We start from the raw sequence: 21,702 nt of genomic DNA, 5'->3' as shown, positions 1-21,702 counted from the left end.
GTTTGAGTGTTTTTGCTGACCAGGGAGGAAAGGCTTGGGGTGGGGTGAGATTCTTGAGAAGTGCAAGCTTAGGAGCACATCTGGGCCTGCCCACCCTGGACTGTGTGTGCTCATGGGGGCACATTCTGCTGGTCTGCCCCTGATGGTGTCCACATGTACATAAGCACATTTGTCCTGCCTGCCCTGGGCTGTAGCCAAAAGATGGTTAAGTGAACTAGACATGCTTTAGAAAAGTTTTGGGTGCTGGTTTTGGAGAAAGAGCTGGTGGAACAGTGGACTGGATTCCAGTACAGACTTATCTCCAGTGCTGCAGGAGAAATTTCATAAGCAAACTACTCCCTTCCAAGTGGCATCAGCCAGAGGGTAAGCAGCAACCCCTCCTACAGAAATTACTTGGCCCCATTCCCCATGACGCTTAAGCCTGCCTGCAGATTACAGAGTGACTAGAGCAAAAAATAACTGAAAGAGATAGACATAGGCAATAGTAAACCAGTAGGCTCAAATACACTATCTAGGTCCAGACTAAGACATCAGGGACAGACCCAGAAAGAGAAGAAAATAGAAAAAACAAACAAACAGATACTACAGAGACCAATTCCACTGAGATCTTCTACAGGAGTTTTCCGTCTTGTGCTCTTGATATATCCTTATTAATACTGGCTCATTTGCAGTTGATACAGTGATTGAGGATGGGGGATATCTTTGTGAGATTCTTGTCTGGACTTGTGGCTTTGCTTAGCAGCAGCCCCAAACTGTTTATAAGATGAGGTGGGCAGAGTGACTCTCAGTCAGCTAGCTGGAGGGAAGGACCCATAAAAGAGAAACACAACAACAACCAAAACCAAAATACTGCCAGAGAGTCCAAATAAAAGGAATAAGGGCATTCCAAGAGCATCAAGTTCAGGAGATCAAGGACCCTGCACCACTAAATCACATGGGATTCCTACCACAGATGTCACTCCAAGGAGGCAGGAAATAACAGCAGATCAACCTAAAAACCAGAAACAAACAAAAGAGCCACCTACAAAAGGAGACAGGAAACAACACCCCATCAAAAAGAAAGGAGAAATTCCCAAAAGGAGTGATGGGTGAAATAGAGGCAAGCAAAGTATCAACCATTGAATTAAAAACAATGGTAATGAGGAAGCTCAATGAACTCAACAAACTCACAGAAAACTACAACAAATTCCAGGGGAACTACAAGGAACTCCAGGAAAACTACAATAACTCCAGGGAAATGACAAATAACTCCAGGAAAGCTACAAGGACCTTACTGAGACCTAAACCAGCATTAACAAGAACATAGAAACTCAATAAAAGCCAGGAAGGAATGAAGAATACAATTTCTGAATTGAAGAACACAGTAGAAGGAATCAAAGGCAGGATAAATAAAGCAGAGGATCGAATCATTGAGCTAGTGAACAAGGTAGAAAAAAACTCCCAGACATGCAACAAAATGAAAAACGATTGAAAAGAATGAGGAGAATTTAAGAGAGCGACAGGAAAACATCACACATAATAATATTCACTTCATAGGGAGACCAGAAGGAGAAGAAGAAAAGCAAGGGATAGAAAACCTGATTGAAAAAGTAATGTCAGAAAATTTCTTAACTTCATGAGAGAAAAAAGTCATGCAAGTCCAGGAAGCAGAGAGGGTCTCAATGAAGATGAACCCAAAAAGGCCCACTCCAAGGCACATCATAATAAAAATGGCAACATTTTCAAAGACAAAGCAAGAATCCTAAAAGCAGCAATAGAGAAACAGCAAATAACATACAAGGGAGCTCCGATAAGGCTATCAACCAATTTCTCAACAGAAACACTACAAGCCAGAAGGGAATGGCAAAAAATATTTCAAGCAATGAAAAACAAAGACCTACAACCAAGACTACTCTACCCAGCAAGGTTCCCATTCAAATGGAAGGTTAAATAAGGAGATTCCCAGACAAAAGAAGACTAAAAGAATACATCTCCACCAAACCAGCATTGCAAGAGATGCTATAGGGAATGCTCCAAAAACAAGAAGAAAAAGAGAGGAAGAGGAACTCAGGTACAAAGAGAAAAAGTCACAATGAATAAAAATATCAATAATAACATTAAAAGTAACTGGATTAAATGCTCCAATCAGAAGACATAGGATAGCAGAATGGATATGAAAACATGACCCACATATATGCTGTCTACAACAGACTCATCACAAAACAAAAGCTCTACAGAGACTGAAAGTGAAGGGATGGAAAAAAAGTATTCTAAGCAAAAGGAACATGAAAAAAAACTGTTGTAGCTATACTTATACCAGACAAAGTAAATTTCACAACAAAGGTGATAAAAAGAGACAAAGAAGGACATTTCACAATACTTAAGAGAGAAATCCATCAAGAAGGTATAACCCTTGTAAACATATATGCACCCAACACAGGAGCACCCAAATATATAAGGAAAATACTGCAAGACTACAAGAAGGATATCAACAGCAACACACTCATAGTAGGGAACTTTAACACCCAATTGTCAACAATGGACAGATCCTTGAAACAAAGAAACACCATAAATATTGAGACATTGAACAACACTCTATAGCAAATGTACTTAGTATATATATCTATAGAATTTTTCATCTCAAAGAAGCCAAATATATATTCTTTTCAAGTGCACATGAAACATTTTCAAAGATAGACCACATGGTAGGACACAAAACAAGCCTCAACAAATTCAAGGACATTAAAATTATATCAAGCACCTTCTCAGATCACAAGGCTTAAAACTAGAAATCAACCTCAAGGAAAAAACACGAAGATATTCAAACTCATGGAGAAAGAATAACATGCTATTTAATAATAAATAGGTTAACAAGGACATCAAGAAAGAAATGAAAATTTTCTGGGAACATATCAAAATAAATACACACAGCCCAAACCCTACCGTACACAGTGAAAGCAGTACTGAGAGGAAAGCTAATAGTAATACAGGCCTACCTAAAAAAGATAGAAGAATCTCAAATGAAAAAGCTAACCCTACAAGGACTAGAGGAACAACAACAAACAAAGCCCAGAGTGAGTAGAAAGAAAGAAATCATCAAGATCAGAGCAGAATTAAATGCATAGAGACAAAACAAACAATTCAAACGATCAATAAAAGTAGGAGCTGGTTCTTTGAAAAGATAAAAAAATCAACAAGCCTTTAGCCAGGATCATCAAGAAAAAAAGAGAGAGAACTTTAAATAAACAAAATCAGAAGTGAAGAGGAGTAATGACAACTGATATCACAGAAATGAAAAAGATTGTAAGAAAATACTATGAACAACTGTATGACTAGAAATTTGACCACCTAGATAAAATGGACAAATTTCTAGAAACATATAATTTTTCAAAACTGAATCACGAAGAAGCAGAAAGCATAAATAAGCTGATAACAGCTAGTGAAATTGAAGCAGTAAAAAAACAAAACAAAAAACTCCTGGCCCACAAAAGCTCTGGACCAGATGGTTTCACAGGCAGATTTTACCAAATATCTATGAAAGAGCTAAGTCCTATTCTTTTCACACAATTCTAAAAAATTCAAGAAGAGGAAATTAACCAAACTCTTTCTATGAAGCCAGTATTACCCTTATTTCAAAACCAGGTCAAGAGCCCGGCCCGGCAACATGGCGCCCTCCAGGCTGTTGCGGCCCCTCTCCAGGCTGCTGGCCCCGGCCCGGCTCCCGGGCGGCTCGCCTGCGCGGGCCAAGTTCTATGTGCGGGAGCCGCTGCACGACAAACCTGACTGGCCGAAAGTTGGGCTGACCTTGGGCACTTCCGTCTTCTTGTGGATCTTCCTCATCACGCAACATAACGAAGACGTTTCAGAGTATAAAAGAAGAAATGGGTTGGAATAAACTTTAAATACTAATACAATATCCATATCGTGATTAAAGCAGTTCCAGTCTGTTGAGTTGTAAACATGAGAGAAAAGTTATATGTGAATATATGTCATTAGCATTTGTTTTACATCATTAAATGAAAAAAATAAAAATATTTCTGTATTCCTCAAAAAAAAAAAAAAAAAAAAAAAAAAAACCAGGTCAAGACACAACAAAGAAAGAAAACTACAGGCCAATATCGCTGATGAACATAGACGCTAAAATTATCAACAAAATATTGGCCAACCATATCCAAAAACACATTAAAAAGATAATATACCACAATCAAGTGGGATTTATCTTAGGGATGGAAGGGTGGTTTAATATTGTAAGTCAATAAACGTAGTACACCACATGAACAAAATGAAAGACAAAAATCACATGATCGTATCAAGATGCTGAAAAAGCATTTGATAAAGTACAACACCCATTTATGATGAAAACACTCAACAAAATGGGAATAGAGGGAGTATACCTCAATGTAATAAAGGCCATATGAAAAACCTGAAGCTAACATCATTATCAGTGGGTAAAAACTGAAAGTATTTCCCCTCAGATCAGGAACAAGATAAGGCTGTCCACTCACTTCACTTCTATTCAACATAATTTTGGAAGTTCTAGCCACAGCAATCAGACAAGAAAAAGAAATAAAAAGTAACCAAACTGAAAACGAGGAAGTAAAACAGTCATTATTTTAGATGATGTGATAGTGTACATAGAAAACCCTATAGAAGATGGAGGCTTAGACGGACACTAGAGCAACAACTTACACCATACAGCAGAATAAACTCAAGATGGATCAAAGACTTAAATATAAACCATGATACCATAGAACTCCTAGAGGAAAACATAGCCAGGAAAGTTTTAGATATCCCACGTAACAATATTTTCACCAATACATCTCCTAAGGCAAGGAAAAGAATAGAGAGAATAAACAAATTGGACTAAAGAGTTTCTGCTCTGCAAAAGAAAACATCAGCATGATGAAAAAGGAACTGACTCTATGGGAAAACAAATTTGCCAATGATACCTCAGACAAGGAATTGATTCAAAATATATAAAAAAACTTATACCTCTCAACACCAAGAAGATAGACAACCCAATTAAAAAATGGGCAAAGGACTTGCACAAACGCTTCTCCAAAGAGGACATACAGAGGTTTCATTGGCATATGAAAGAATGCTCAACATCACTAGCCATCAGAGAGATGCAAATAAAAACCACAATGAGTTACAATTTCACACCGGCCAGAATGGCTATCATCAACAAATCAACAAACAACAGGTGCTGGCGAGGATGTGGAGAAACGGGAACCTAGTGCACTGTTGGTGGGAATGCAGAGTGATGCAGCCATTATGGAAAACAGTATGAAATATCCCCCCCAAACTAAAAAGTGCCCTGTTTTTTGATCCAGCAATTCCATTTCTAGGATTATATGTCAAGATTCCTGAAACTCCAATTCAAGAGAATCTATACACCCCTAGTTTATAGCAGCGTTATTTACAATAGCCTAGTGCTGCTGGAAACAGCCTAAGTGCCCATCTGTAGATGAATGAATCAAAAAACTGTTTTACAGTTACACAATGGAATACTATGCAGCAGAAAAAAAGAACTCCTACTATTTGTGACAACATGGATGGAAATAGAGATAATTATGATTAGCAAAATATGACAAGCAATGAAAGAGAAATACCATATGATATCAGCTAATACAGAAACTAATGAACAACACAAACAAATGGGCAATATTGAACCAGAGGCATGCAAACCAGGAACAGACTCATAGTGACCAGGGTGGAGAGGGAGGAGAGAAGAGAGCAAGAAGGAGAAAGTTCTAGTCAAAGAACTAGTATAAATGACTGTGGACATGGACAACAGGGTGGGGATTGACTATGGTAGAAGGGGTGGGCAAGGTGGTGAGGAGCAATGGGGTAAAAGTTAGATTACTGTAATAAAAAAACAATAATAAATAAATAAACAAACAAAGAAAAAATATCACTTCAGAAAGAGGTCAATGAAATCCACATAGAAAGTTTTGAATTCCCCTGAAGATTCAAGTCAGAGTCCTAATACACTAGCAACTAGCCACATTGAATTGCGGTTAGTGTGAATAAAGAACTAAATTTGTTTAATTTTTATTATTTTACATTTAAACTTAAGAATGGATGTTCAGTTCAATCATTGGAAAACTTTTAAGAACATTCATAACTGCACATTTCATGAAATCTCAATATAGATCAGGTGGTTCTGGTGAGAATTTATTATGATAATTGAGATTTCTTAGAATTAGTATGGAAACAAGAACATAGAATAGCATTACTGAGTTCTGGCCAATATGGAGGCATAAATAGAAACACTGCATCTCTCTCACAACTGAGAAGGAATTTACAAACACTTCAAAACTAAAAAAACAAAACAAAACCAAAAGACAAAAAAAAAAAAAAAAAAAAAAAAAAACACAATGCAAAAAAAAAAAAAACCAGAAAATCAAAACCACAGGGATGTTCAGGAAAGAAAAAAGAAAAAAATATTTAGCCATAAACGTACAAGGGGCAGAGCAAGGACAGAGAGAAAGAGGAGCATAATAGCGGCTGCACGGGAGGTGCTTGGTGGCTGCAGCTGGTGTGCAGCTGGAGACAATGAAGGCTGATGGCATGGCTATAGGTCAGCCCTAGATCAGACTGTGGAGCTTGCAGTTTCAGCTCCAGGAAAAATAGAGGTCCATTGCTTTTGACTATGAAAGCCAGTAGGGGTTGGAGCAGAGGAAGAAACTACTGATCTCTCAAAGGAGACAGCTTGCTTAATACGGGACGGGGGAGAAGTGCCTGAAAAAGGAGTGAGTGCTGAGCAAGTGCCATTATTCCCTCTCCAACCCCTTTTTCATGTACAGTACTATGAAGTGGTGAAATGGGTCACCAGCACTAACAAATACCTAAGACTCTGCCCCATATAATGTAACAGGTGTGACAGCTCTACCAAGACACTGAGGAAAACACAGAAAGCTGTCAAGATGAGGAGCCAGAGAAGTACGACCCAAAAGGGGGGTCAGATCAAGGTTCCAGTGAGAGAACTAAGCTACAAGGAAATAGCAAACCTAACAGATGAGGAGATAGCAAACCTAACAGATGAAGAGAGCCAATTTAACAGATGGAGTTTAAATTACTGGTGATTAAGATGCTCACAGACCTGACAGAAAAGATTAAATATGACAGTGAAAAAATGAAGGCTATACTAAGTGAAATGAAGGAAAACACACATGAAATTAGTGGTGAAGGAAAGGAAACCAGGGCTCAAATCAATGAATTGTGATATAAGGAAGAAATAAACTATCAACCAGTACAGAACAAGAAAACAAGATTTTTTTTAAATGAGGAGAGGCTTACAAACCTCTGGGATAGCTTTAAATGTGCCAACATCTGAACCATAGGGGTGCCAGAAGGAGAAGAGAAAGAGCAAGAAATTTTAAAATTTTGTGAAAAAATAATAAAGGAAAATTTCCTAAATTTGGGGAAGGAAATGGACATTCAAGTCCAGGAAGCACAGAGAGTCCCAAACAAACTAGACCCAGGTAGGACCACACCAAGAAATATCATAATCAAAATGCCAAAGGTTAAGGATAAAGAGATAATCTTAAAAGGAGCAAGAGAGGAAAGGAGAATTACCTACAAAGGGGTACCTATAACACTGTCTGCTGATTTACCGAAAGAAACTGCAGGTGAGAAGGGACTGGCAAGAAGTAATCAAAGTGATGAGAGGCAAAAACCTACAACCAAGATTACTCTATCCAGCAAAGCTATCATTTAGAATGGAAGGGCAGAGAAAGTGCTTCCCAGACAAGGAGAAGCTGAAGGAGTGCATCATCACCAAGCCATTTTTATATAAAATGTTAAGCGACTTATTTAAAAAAAGATCAAAACTATGAACATTAAAATGACAACAGAATCACAACTATCAACAACAGAAGCTAAAAAAATAAAAACAAAGGTAATCTAAGTAGATAACCAGAGTGGGAACAGAATCATAGGTATGAGGAACATGGGGAGGAGTGTCAGCTGGGAGAGAGAAGAGGGGAGAAGGAGGAAAATGGTACAGGAATTAAGAAGCTTAGTAGAAGGGTGCAGAATAGATAGAGGAATGTAGAGAAGAGCTTATATGCATGACTCATGGACATGGACTAAGTCGGGGGGGCAGCCAGAGGGAGTGGGGTGCTGGGTGGAAGGGAGCAAATAGAAAAGAAATTGGCACAACTGTAACATATAATCAATAAAACATACAAAAAAAGTTTAAAATAGCATTACTAATTTGGGGATTGATTACATGTTGAAATTATAATATTTTGGGTATATTGGGTTACATATATTATAAGTTAGTTTCATCTATTTTATTTTATTTTTTTAATGTGCTTGCTAGAAAATTTGACATGGCCTTTGTGGCTTGTATTGTATTTTTGTTGAACAGTGCTGCTATAGGACTTTCATGAGGTTGCCTTGTCATGCACCCTAGTAGAACTTAATAAGTGACCTTGTCCCCCACTGCAGAGAATCTTAGTACAATTTTACTTTGAATTGAAGCAGAAAGTTTTCTCAGTGTGTTCCTTTTGTTTGTGTTAAGGGAGTGCTAGTACAGCGTTAAACACGAGCATCTGCTGTGAAGGGTGATATTCATGTTCTCAGGGTCATTGACCATAGATTAAGCATTTACTAAGGGCTGGTGTTTTAATTTTATGTGTTAACTTGACTGATCTAAGAGATGCCCAAAGGACATTATTTCTGGGTGTGCCTGTGAGGGAGATTCTGAAAGAGATTATAATTTAAATCAGTAGACAAAAAAAAAAAAAAAGAAAGAAAGAAAAGAAAAAGATCTACCCTCACCAATATCAGTGGCATCATCCAATCTTTGGGGAATGGAATGAAGAGGCAAAGGAAGGATAATATCCTTCTCTTCTTGAGTTGGGATGTATGTCTTCTCCTGACCTTGGACATTGTAACTTCTTTTCCTCAGCCCTTTAAACTCCTGGACTTACACAAGCACCCCTTGTTTCTTAGACATTGGAATGGAAGTTATACTAGCATCTTCTCTAGTTCCCAGGTCTTTGGACTTGGACTTAATTATATCACTGGCTTTCCTGGGCCTCCAGCTCACAGACTGCAGATGGTGAGACTTCAAAAACCCCAACCCCTTGAGCTGATCCCTATCATGAATATCCTCTTATCTATCTATCATCTGTCATCTATCTATCTATCTAGTTATCTATTTATCTATCTATCTATCTGATCTACTTCTCTAATCTATGTATCTATCTATCTATCATCTATCTACCATCTATTTATATCTACCTATCTATCTATCATCTATCTATATCTATCTATCTATTACCTATCTACCTACCTATCATCTATCTAATTATCTATATGATTTTCTTTGGAGAATTCTTACTAATACACCAGGCATTTTGCTAGGTGATTTAGGTTCAACAGAGCACTGTACGCTTTCAGCAATCAACGCTACAAGATTAGTTCTGTTATTATTCAGTTTTACAGAAAGGAAAACTGAGGGTCAGAGCAGTTAAGTGACTTGCCCAGGACTCAGAACCATAATTTCAATGCAAATATCTCGAATTCAAATATTTTCTATGGTTTTTTTATGCCTGAGCTAAGAGACAGTGTTTGACTGTGTGAGAAAGGGAGAGTATCTATGTGTGAGGGAATTTTAGTGAGAATTTGTTTATGTGCATGTTTGAACCATTTGAAAAGTTGTAGATAATAGGCTCTTTTGCACACTAAATACTCTAGTATGTATTTCATAAGAAAAGAGTAATCCTTTATATACCACAACATAGTTACCTAAATCAACAAATTTAGCATTGATACAATATTGTTGTTCAATCTACAGACCATATTTAAATCCCATTCGTTACCCCATAATGTCCTGTATAGCTGTGTTCTGTCTCTTTAATTTTCCTTAAGCTTGGACAACTCTAAAATCTTTTTTGTGGACTTGTATGTGGCATTTTTGTGGGCCACAGTTCAGTTTTTTTATAAAATATTTATGCATTGACTTTGATCATTTGAGTATCTAAATAAATAAGTGGTTCTGGTCCCAGGTGATATGGAGTAAGGCAACTCTACTCCATCTCTTACAAAATGTGGTCATAAAGCCTGGACAAATGCTGGGGCTGCTGTCTGAGGACACTGAAAGTAAAGCCTAGAAGATCGGAGTGCAGAGCACTAAACTGGAGGAGTACTGGCCCTCATTCTTTACCTCTGATCCTTCTACCATTTGGCCTTGGGTATAGATAGGCACAGATGCAGAATTGCACATCAGCACATTCTCATCAGAAAACCCAAAGAGGGAACTCTAGGCAACTGGAAGATACTGGAGATGGTGGAGAGGGAGGAGCTTGGTGGCACATGTGTGATTGAACTAATAGCACTGCTGAGGCTTTGTTTTTTTAATCAAAGATCTTAATTTTTTAGAGGACTTTAGGTAAAAAAAATATTGAGCATATAGTACGGAGTTTCCATGTGTCCCCTTTCTGTCTCCACTTAAAATTTTCCTGTTATTAATATCTTGCATCAGTAGGGTGTACACTTATTTTTCTACAATTGATAAGCAAATATTGACACATTATCATTAACTAAATTTCATAACTTACATTAGAATTAATTCTTAGTTTTACATGCTTTATAGGTTTTGACAAATGTATAATGATATCTATTCACCATTATAGTATCATGTCAAATACTTTCACTGCCCTAAAAGTCCCCAGTGCTCTACCTGTTTCCATCTTAACTCTTCTCCCCATCCCCTGGAAACTACTGATCTTTTTACTGTTTCCATAGTTTTTCCTTTTCCAGAACTCTGTATAGTTGGAATCATACTGTATATAGTCTTTTCAGATTGGCTTCTTTCAATTAGCAATATCCACCTTAATTTCTTACCTTTTCTTGGATTTTATAGCTCATTTTTAAATCACTGAATAATCCATTATCTGGATATAATACAATTTACTTATTCATTTACCTTTTGAAGGACAGATTGATTGTTTCAAGATTTTAGCAATAATGAAAATGCTGTTATAAATATCCATGTGCAAGTTTTTGTATGGATGTAAGTTTTTAACACATTTGGGTGAATACCAGGGAGCATGATGCTGGACAATATGCTAAAAATATGTTTAGTTTTGTAATAAACTATGAAACTTTCTTCCAAAGTATCTGTACTTTCTGCATTTCCACTGGCAATGAATGAGAGGTCCCTTTAATCCACATCCCTGTCAGCCTTTGGTATTGTCAATTTCTGTTTGTTTGTTTGTTTATACTTCAAAATTTAGTCATTCTAATAGGTGTGCAATTGTATCTCATTGCTGTTTAAGTCAATTTCTTAATGACATATTATGTCAGGCATCTTTTTATATGCTTATTTGCAACATGTATATCTTCCTCAGTGAGATGACTGGATCTTTTGCCTATTTTTTAATCAATTGTTTTTGTATTGTTAAATTTTAAGAGCTCTTCATGTATTTTGGAAGCAAGTCTTAACAGATAGGTGTTCTACAAATATTTTCTCCCAATATGTGACTTGTTTTTTGCAAGAGGATGTTTTAATTTTAATAAAGTCTAATTTATCAATGTCTTTTTTCATTGTACTTTTGGTATTGTCAAAGAGAAAATTTTTGGAAAATGTAAAAAAAATTTTGAACTGAAAAAATGAAAATATGACATCAAAATTTGTAGGATGCAGGCAAGTCAATGCTTTAGAGTAAAATTTGTAGCATTGAGTGTTTAAATAAGAACAAAACAAGGTGAGTTCCAATTAAATAAGCAGAGAAAAGAAGTAATCCAAGATTAAAACTCAGTGAAATGAAAAAGAAAGCAATAGAGAAAATAAATAAAAATAGCTGGTTCTTTAATAGTAATAATAAATTGATAAATATCTAACAAGAAGGACAATGAAAAAAAGAGGAAACATCCAAATGATCAACATTGGGAATAAAAGAGAGGATGTAATTACAAACCACAGAGTTATTAAATGAAAAATAGATACTCAGAATAACTCTAATTTATTTGAGGCACATAAATTAGCCAACTTAGATAGACCAGGGTGATGTGAAGTTCCATGTCTCTTTTCACAACCATCTCCCAGATTCCCTTTGAGTAACCAATTTTCCTAGACTCTTCTGCCCCATAATTTGGGTGGATCCCACCTCTAGGTTCAGAATGTGGGCTGAAGCTCAAGTTGGGAAAATCTGAGTATTGCTTTCACCTGGCTGTTGTGACTACTTTGAATAGAGAAGAGAAGGTGTATAAGAATCAAAGAGACATAAAGGAAGATCTGTAGGAGTGGTGGCATGATATGGCCCTGCACTACTAAGGAGCAGCCAAGATCCTGGAATAGGTCAAATGCAGTGTAAGACAAAAATGAAAGATGGAGACATCACTTCCTGACACCTACTTGGGGCATCTGGGAGTCTTTCCTGACTCTTCAGTTATATGAGACAATGCAGTATTTCTTTGTTTGCCTTACTTATTTTTCTTTCTTCCCTTTCTTTAAAAACCAGTTTGAATTGGATTTTGAGTTAATTGCAACCACCAGTGCCTTAAGCGATGTAATGGCTAAGCTTCCTTGGGTTGTATTGAATGTGTAAGTCTCTCAGTGTTGGTATGGGAATTCATATATTTTTACGTTTAGTGGTTAGACTGTACTAATAATGAGCCCACCATAGTGACTTCAGTTATTTTATAGATGAAAGGATTTACAAACTTTTTAAAGTGTAATGTCTATTTTTTCATTTTGTTTAAAACAGAACAAAGATACAAAAACAGATATAGTAGAAGTGCTGCAGCTGGTGTGCAACCAGGTATTCTCAGGCCTGCTTGATCTTTACCCCCAACCCAACCCCACCCCCCAGAATGAAGCATGAAGGATCTTAGAGTCTGTGAAACACAGTGTATAAAACACTATTTCATAATTTCTCATACTGACTGTGTCACTTTAGAGAATAAAAATTGACACCAATAATACATTTATTCTGGGGGAAAAGGCTTAAACAGAGCCAATCCCAGGCAAATGCAGGGCACACAGTCACTCTGGGTTTGTATGGTAATGAGTCAAAAGGAGAAGAAAGTATGAGGATGTCAGAACATGTGAGTGCCAGACATGAAGTCCTCAACTAGTGACTTAACTTTCTGATCTGAAATTCAGTTTTTTTTTTCATTCATAGTGACTGCAACCTCACTGGAGGCTGTTATAAAATCACAGTTCTGAGAGCTTTTGTCACTGCAAGGCACAATATAATGGTGGTGTTATTATACAAACTAACTGATATAAATTGGCTGACTCTAACACTGTAGTTATACTTAATTGTGAGTTCTCAGGGGAAAAGTTCAGTATGAATAAGAGCTTTGCAAACTGCTCCTTACTTAGAAAGCACATCATTAAACAACATTCTCTAAGTAATTCTTCTGTAAAGGTCATAATTTTTTGTAGGATTAACAGTCAATGCCATGCTTACATCCTATATATTAGGATTTGCTTTTGAGAAAAACATATTTCTAATGCTCTCAGTGATCTGTCTGTGAGATAGACATAGGGTGAGTCATTTCCTAAATATTAGGTTACCTGGCTAAGATGCAGCCTCTGGGGAGGACTCCAATGTAAAACTTTTGGAGGCTCAATATGACCATGAAGAAAAAACCACGACAACATAAATTCCTGAAAAGCATGGTTTTGTCTGTTTAATTTATTTCACATTGTGCCCTCACAGACCAGGCTCCAGTGGGCTAATGAATATGAGATGCAGCTACAGACAAGGGGTAACCTGCACATGATAATTGCAAGACTGGTGCTAAGACAGACTTGCTCAATTGGCTTACTGTCAGTTTTCAAGTACCCTCCACATGTCTACACCCTCTGTCTGGCCAGGCCTGCCCTGCCTCCTGGATGATTCCTAATCACATTTTCCTAGCCTCTTGATCTGGTTGCTCTTTCCCCATGTGTATGCTGCCATCTGGGACAACTTAGCCATTGTCTTTTATGGCCTTTGAAGCTTGATTATAGAAGAAGAGAAAACATCAGCTACAACAGAGCTGTCTGCCTTGTTTGGAACACCAGTGAAATCTTTTCTCTCTCTTTCTTTTTGTAATTCACATATTTTTTATCATCTTGACATAGGGCTGATTATGTATAGTGGAATGTTTTCTAGAATTATTTTTCTTCAATGGAATGAAACCTGCATAAGGCTACATTCCAGTGCCCGTAAACCCAGTTTTGTGAATGTAATCACATTGATATGAGACTTATTCCAGTCTTCTCATTCTATTTTTATTGATCAAATTCCAAAAGAATCTAAAATTCCAAAGTATAAATGCTAATAACATAAGTTTTCTATTGATTTATCTCTAATGTCCCTATTCCAGATCTAATACTTTATCATTAAGGAATAGTCATGGATATAAATAAAGTTTATTGTTTTTATGGCAAAACCTTCATGTTCAACAATAGGAGATTAAGAGAAAAAATCCTTACAATGGTATATTATAATAGATATTAGCAATGCTCCTGCAGAAATGTTGATATATATTCAAATGGAATTAAATTTATACCATTAAGTGGAAGTGTGAGGGGTAAGTTGCAGTCATATATGTTTGTAATTTTATTTCTGTGAATAAACTGACATACCCCAAATAATAAACAGTCATCAGTGTTGTGGGGTAGAATCACAGAAAACTTTTCTTACTTTCCCTTCTTCCTTCTCTTTCTCTCTTCTTATTTGCATTTTTGAATTCTTTTACAATGAACATGTGTCACATTTGTACTAATACACACCTTAAATTTAAAGATGTAAAGGAAAGTATAACATTTCACAAACTAAACTTACACCCATAAATTGGGTGTTAAAGAAGGGCACAATCAACTTACCCATGACAATGAAAGTCTATAGTGACAGTGGTCTATAAAAGGGTAAATATTCAATACATACTTAGTGTCTTTGTTGGGAAAGAGTTTTGTATATAAATCCAAATATCTCTTATGGTTTAGGAATTCCCAAGTTATAAAATTAGGGTAGCCACTGTAGCAAAGATACTAGTTATTTGATATTCCTTCTCTTCTTACCTTTCTCTGCCTTTAAGTGACAGTGAACTTTCTTCTAAAGGGCTAAACTTCCAGCTGTTCTTGAGGTAGGGCATGACCTATGAGGCAATTCTAGTCAGGTATATGTGAATGGCAGTGGTGAGGACCACCTCTGACTTATTCCCTTACTTTCCTTCTGTCCCTTGGGTTCTGCACATGGTAATGGGAACTGATGCACCAGATCTTAGTCCACAAGATGCAATCCATGCAACAAGAACCAAGGAGGTTGGGTCCTTGATGATATTGAACCACCATATCAGCCCAAATTTGCCAATGTGTGAGCATTTAAGCAAGAAAGAATTAGTTTTTTATCTTGTCATCACTTGTAGGATTTCATTTGATTGTTATAGGAACTGAACCAGTGTCCTAATTAATAATAGTAGATTATGTTAGTATAATTTTATAGTATATAATATTCTTTGTGAGTAGACCTCATTCTGCTGTCTTTTCTTTCCTTCTCCCTTCCTCCATGTCTTTGCTGGAGCCTCTCACTTCACTTTTCAGTCTAAGCAAGTGCAGAGCACTGCTGGTCTCTAAGCATGCCTATAGTTACTCAGTTTTCCTGAGACATAAATGTAAGCTCATAACATGGCTGATACTTGGGGAAAAAAGTATTTTTAAAAAGTCACTGTAAAAATATTTCTTTTGTTTCAACAATTCACTCTGAGAAAATCTGGCACCTCAAATTTAAACAAATGGTTATTTAAAAAGTGACTGACTTTGGGTTCAAACCTGATTACTCAGTGATCTACATCGACCCCATGAGGCTCATTCTATGTGCAAGTCCAAGAGAACAGCACAGATTAGAACTTAATGAACACCACATAGGCACAAAACTAACATCTTGGACACAGAGACTAGACATTGGAGATGTAGAGGAGTAAGAGAGTCCTAAGGAGCAAGTAACCAGGGATCAGAGATGTGAGGTGAGGAAAGGTATCAAGCTTGGGGAGCATTACTGGAAAAGGCACAGAGACCAGGAGTGTTAAACATTGGAGACCATGACAATGGGAGCCGTTGGCCTGAATAAGCCAAGAGTTCATGTGAGCAGTGGAAGGCAAAAGCCCTGGAAGTGTGAGGGCAGGTGTTGGGCTACTATAAAGTTTATTTCTTTAACACATAACATACCTTTGTTAAATTCTAAATCTCTTGTTCTCATTCCAATTACCTGTTTGTAACTGTGCTAGAACATTATATTATAAAATTCCAGGTATGTATGAAATCCTAAAGATGATGTATAGGCTGAGTTTTGTTAACATGGTGTCAAAACAAGCAGGTCAGACACCTCCCTAGCCAGGAAGCAAAAATCTTAATAAATTGTTTTCTTACGGCTTCTCTTGCACAAGATGGCAAGTGGAATTCTAGCTCTTACTTAAATTCTCCCACTCAAGTGATGGACTTTAGTTCACCTATCACCATCGTACATGTCCTTAGTCTGCCATGCTGCTGAAGGAGTGCCCACCATTCCAAGGACAGTGTTCCCAGGGCTTCTACCCAGCACCTCCCCAGCCATGCTCCATCAGGCCTCCCACCAACTTGCCCAAGGGGTTCTCTTCTCTCTTTCCATAAGGGAAACCTATTTTTGAACATTAAATCTTTCTGCTTAAATAATTGACCAATTCATACACTTGTACCCTTTTTGTTTTGCCAAAGGAGCAGAGTTAGTAGTTTTGTTTTTTTTCTCTCTCTCCATAAGATGGTGGTGAAAGCTCATTATCATCCTGCCACAAAATTTCTACTGGAGCTTTGACTTTCAGCCCCTTGTCCCCTAGACTGAGCAACCTATGTGACTTATGTTTTATATGGTTCCATAGTGTGAATAATTTCTCACCCTTGACTACTCAGACCATATTTTGATGTGTGTAACTCCAGTCATTGACTCTGATGGTAATGTTTTGAGCAGGTGAGCTTGTTAATGCACAGATAGCTGGACCTCTACCTCTGAAATTGTGCAGGTCTGGGATGGAGGACCACAAGAATGTGCATTTTTGACAAATTTCTGAGTGGACTGAAGGATCACATTGTGAGAACAACTGTCCCAGTGAGCTCTTGTCTTAATAATGCCTTTATGTTTTTGCCACACTATATAGACATCTCTGATACATCCTGGAAACTTGTGGCTCCTCTTCTGCTCTGTTGAATTTTGGACAACATGTAGAGGGCCGACCTTATCACCAGGGTATAAGGAGGAGAGAGGACAACTGAGGGAGGCTGAGACAGAGATGACTGAGAGAGATTTGGGGGCTCTGGAATACCTGACAGGTGAGCCATACCCCCTCTCCTCCAGCGTCCAGGGAGCTCAGCAGCAAAGACTCTAAGTAAAATCCTTAGGAAACATTGACATTGGATCCCCACTCAGTATTTGTTCTACAAATCTGGAATGTTTTCTCTGTTCAGAAACTTCAATATTAATTTGTCATTAACACCTGTAGTGAGTGGTAGGCTTACATCATTGTCATTCAGATTAACCAGAGGGAAATGGCTGTTTTGCCTTGAAGTGAGAAAGTATTAAGAATTAATGAGAGAGATCCAAGATGGTGGGGGAGTAAGTGGAAGCTACACTAACCTCCTCCCAGGACCAGTCTGGACTTACAATTTAATTGTGGAGAAATCATCTGGAATAACCAACTGAACACTAGCTGGAGAGAAGCCTTACAACCACAAAGAGACAGAAGACACAGCCTCACCACAAATTGACTGGTAGGAAGTGTGGAGATGTGAAAGGGCTGGCTGAACTCCCATGGGTGGCAGCTGAAGGGACTGAGAAATATCTCAGCAGCCAGGAGATTCCCCTGAGAAGGGCAGGGTCTAAACCTCCAGTTGGGCTTTCCAGCCTACAGCAACAGAATGGAAAGTGAAATAGTATCCAGCTGTGAAAGCAAAATGCCACATGGTTTGCTGTTGGCCTGAGAGAAACAGATGGAGAGAAAGAGCTATTAAGCGGATCACATACAAAAATATTTTGGCACCCACTTACACTGGGCTCAAGCAGAGGGAGGACAGAGAGGCCTACAGACGTTTGGGGAGAGTTTGGGGTGGTGGCTTTGAGGGGAGAACTAAGAGAGCAGCTGAACAGGTCCCAGTGCTGACTAACTCCCCATACTTCAGGCAGACCATTCCCCTCCAAGTGGCATCAGTCTGAGGGGAAATAAAAGCCCCACCTACAGGAATTAACTTGACCCACCCTTGGTCCTTAAGCCTGATGGCTGACCACAGATTGAATAGATTAACAACTGAAGGTGACAGACAAAGGTAGTAGAGCTCTGGTAGTCTCCAATAAGCTGCCTAGGCACAGACTGGTACACGATCTGATGCCACTAGGGGCAGACCCAGGAAGTGAAGATCAATCTAAGAAGCAACAATAAACAAGAAGAATAAAAAAATTTGGAGACAGAGAAGCAACCCCCCCCCCAACAAAAGGAAAGGAAGAATGCCCAAAAAGAGTGCTAAATGAAATAGAAGTAAGCAAATTATCAGACATGGAATTCAAAAGATGGATTATAGGGGAGCTCAATGAGATCAGAAAGCTCAAAGAAAACTAAAGAACTCTGGGGAAACTACAAGGAACACGAGGGAACTACAGGAACTTATTGAGAATTACACCAACATGAAAAAGGACATAAAAGATATCAATAGGAGCCTGGAGGAAATGAAGAACACAATTTCTGAATTGAAGAACAGAGTAGAAGGAATTGAAAGCAGGCTAGAGGAAGCAGAAGATTGGATCAATGAGCTGGAAGACAACGTAGAAAGATATTCCCAGATAGTGCAACAAAATAAAAAAAATGACTTAAAAGAATGAAGAGGTTTTAAGAGAGCTGCAGGGCAACATGAAATGTAATAATATCTGTATCATAGGAATACCAGAAGGGGAAGAAGAAGAACAGCGGATAGAAAACCTGTTTGAAAAACTAATGACAGAAAACTCCTTTAACTTGATCAGAGAAAGAATCACGCAAGTCCAGGAAGCACAAAGAGTTTCAATGAAGATGAACCCCAGCAGGCCCACCTCAAGACACATCATAATTAAAACGGCAATATTGAAAGACAAAGAGGGAATCCTAAAAGCAGCAAGAGAGAGACAGCTAATAACATACAAGGAAGCTCCAATAATGCTATCATTAGATTTCTCAATGGAAACACTACAAACCTGAAGGGAATGGCAAAAAATTCCAAGCAATAAAAACCAAAGAACTGAAACCAAGAACACACTACCCAGCAAGGCTCTGATTCAAAATGGAAGGTGAAATAAGGAGTTTTCAAGACAAAAGAAGGTTAAAGAATACATCTCCACCAAACCAGCATTGCAAGAGATGTTAAAGGGTCTGCTTTAAGAAGATAAAGAGATAGAGAGAAACAGAGAGGAACACAAGTACAAAGGGGGAAAATGGCAGTGAATAAGTACCTATTGATAATAACCTTAAATGTAAATGAAATAATGCTCCAGTCAAAAGACATAGGGTAGCTGAATGGATTAGAAAGCATGACCCACATATATGTCATATACAAGAGACCCACCTTAGAAAAAATGATCTATGGAGACTGAAAGTGAAGAGATGGAAAAAAGTATTTCAAGCAAATGGACATTAAAAAAAAAGCTGGGGTAGCAATATTTATATCAGACAAAACAGATTTCACAGCAAAGGCCATAAAAAGAGACAAAGGCCGTGCCGGCCACCTCGCGCACACCGCTGCTGCAAGGAATAGGAATCTCTGCCCCATCACATTAGACCAGCTGTGGACGCAGAAAAAGAAGACGACACAAGAAGGCTGAACTGAGTAAAAGCATACCTTTTTTTTTTCTTTTTCCCTTTTTCCTTTTTCTTTTCTTCCTGAAAGAGGAGGGGAAGAGGGAGGAGGGGAAGGAAGGAGGAAAAAACAAACTATATCTCTAATCAGTTTTATATAATCTTTCCTTCTTATCCCACTTCTTCAATTGTTGTTTATTTGTTTGTGGGCCTAGTTTAGCCTCACTTTCACCCTAAATAAACAGACTATAACTACTATATAAATCCAATACTATATAATTCCACTTTAGTACTATATACTGCACTCTTCACCCTTTTTTTCTTCTATAGTTATTAACATACAACATAAATATTACCTACTATCTTGCACAGTCTCAACTATCATTAACCTATTATCCCCTCTCTCAAAAATCATATTTTTCATTCACTAAAACAACTCTTATTTATTCTTCCTATAGTGTAAAAGCTCTAATCTCTCTACATTTATATTAATACTGGCTCGTTGGCTGACGATAGCAGGATAGAGGGTGGGGGATATTTTTGAGGGTGCGGGTCTCCTGCGGTGGCTGTGTGTTTATGTTTTTAACAGCATCTCCACAAAAGAATTCTAGATAAAGTGGATAGAGTGACTCTCAATTAACAAGCCAGAAGGGAGATCCTAACAAAAAAATCTGAAATATAACCAGATAGCATAAACAAACAATATAAAAGGTACCCCAAGAACATCAGGCTCAGGAGATCAAAGAGATTGCACCACTGAATCTACCATAAAAAATCTCATAACACAAAAGTGGGAAGGCAAAGCAGACAAATCCAAATAACAAAAACAAACAAGAAGAATCCAATATGGTAAGACAAGGAAACAACTTCTCAATGAAAAGAAAAGAGGAATAACCAGAAAGAGAGGTAGATGAAATAGACATAGCCCAAATGTCAGACATGGAATTCAAAACTATGGTGGTGAAGAAGCTCAATATGCTCGAAAACCTCAAAAACAACTATGACAACCTCCAAGGAACTTACCAACAGCTCCAAGAAAATTACAGGGAACTTGCAGAGAACTACACCATCAAAAAAAAGACATAGAAACTATCAACAAGAACCAGGAAGAAATGAAGAATTCAATCTCTGAACTGAAAAACACAGTAGAATCAGTCAAAAGCAGACTAAATGAAGCAGAGGATCAGATTACTGAGTTAGAGGAAAATGTAGGTAATAATTCTCAAGTAATACAACAAAATGAAAAAAGATTGAAAAAAATATGAACAAGATGTAAGGGAATTACAGGATAGCATGAGAAGAAATAATATCAGGATCATTGGAATAAGAGAGGGAGAAGAAAAGGAGCATGGAATTGAAAAACTGAAAGGAGAAATAGTGACAGAAAGTTTTCCGAACCTGATGAAAGAAAAAGTTATACAAGTTCAGGAAGCACAGAGAGTTCCAATGAAGACGAACCCCCAAAAACCCACTCCAAGGCACATCATAATTAAAATGGCAACATTCCAAGACAAAGAGAGAATTCTAAAAGTAGCAAGAGAAAAACAGCAAATAGCATACAAGGGAGCTCCGATAAGGCTATTGACAGATTTCTCACCAGAAACACTACAAGCCAGAAGGGAATGGTCAAAGATATTTCAAGCAATGAAAAACAAAGGCCTACAACCAAGAATACTCTATCCAGCAAGGCTCTCATTCAAAATAGAAGGTGAAGTAAGGAGTTTCTCAGACAAAGAAAGACTAAAAGAATACATCTCCAGCAAACCAGCATTGCAAGAGATGCTAAAGGGAATGTTCTAAGAAAAAAGAAGAGAAGAAAAAAAAAAATGAGGAGAGGAACAGAGGTACAAAGGGAAATGAATAAATACATGTCAATAATAACCTTAAATGTAAATGGATTAAATGCTCCAATTAAAAGACATG

At 37.6% G+C, this 21,702-nt stretch overlaps 1 protein-coding gene across 1 annotated transcript; it reads left to right on the top strand.

Annotated features, from left to right (window-relative positions):
* The first annotated feature begins 3,632 nt into the window (after positions 1-3,632).
* LOC150003085 (NADH dehydrogenase [ubiquinone] 1 subunit C1, mitochondrial-like) lies at positions 3,633-4,001 on the top strand. The gene has a single exon (XM_090285182.1). The coding sequence runs from the start codon at positions 3,644-3,646 to the stop codon at positions 3,872-3,874; it is 231 nt and encodes a 76-aa protein (XP_090141308.1). The 5' UTR covers positions 3,633-3,643; the 3' UTR covers positions 3,875-4,001.
* Positions 4,002-21,702: the final 17,701 nt, after the last annotated feature.

The sequence above is a fragment of the Furipterus horrens genome, unplaced genomic scaffold (genome assembly GCF_987537825.1).
Source record: "Furipterus horrens unplaced genomic scaffold, mFurHor1.1.pri manual_scaffold_8, whole genome shotgun sequence".
Taxonomy (NCBI): Eukaryota; Metazoa; Chordata; class Mammalia; order Chiroptera; family Furipteridae; genus Furipterus; species Furipterus horrens.
Note: the sequence above shows the minus strand (reverse complement) of the source record. Positions and strands in the feature narration are given on the sequence as shown.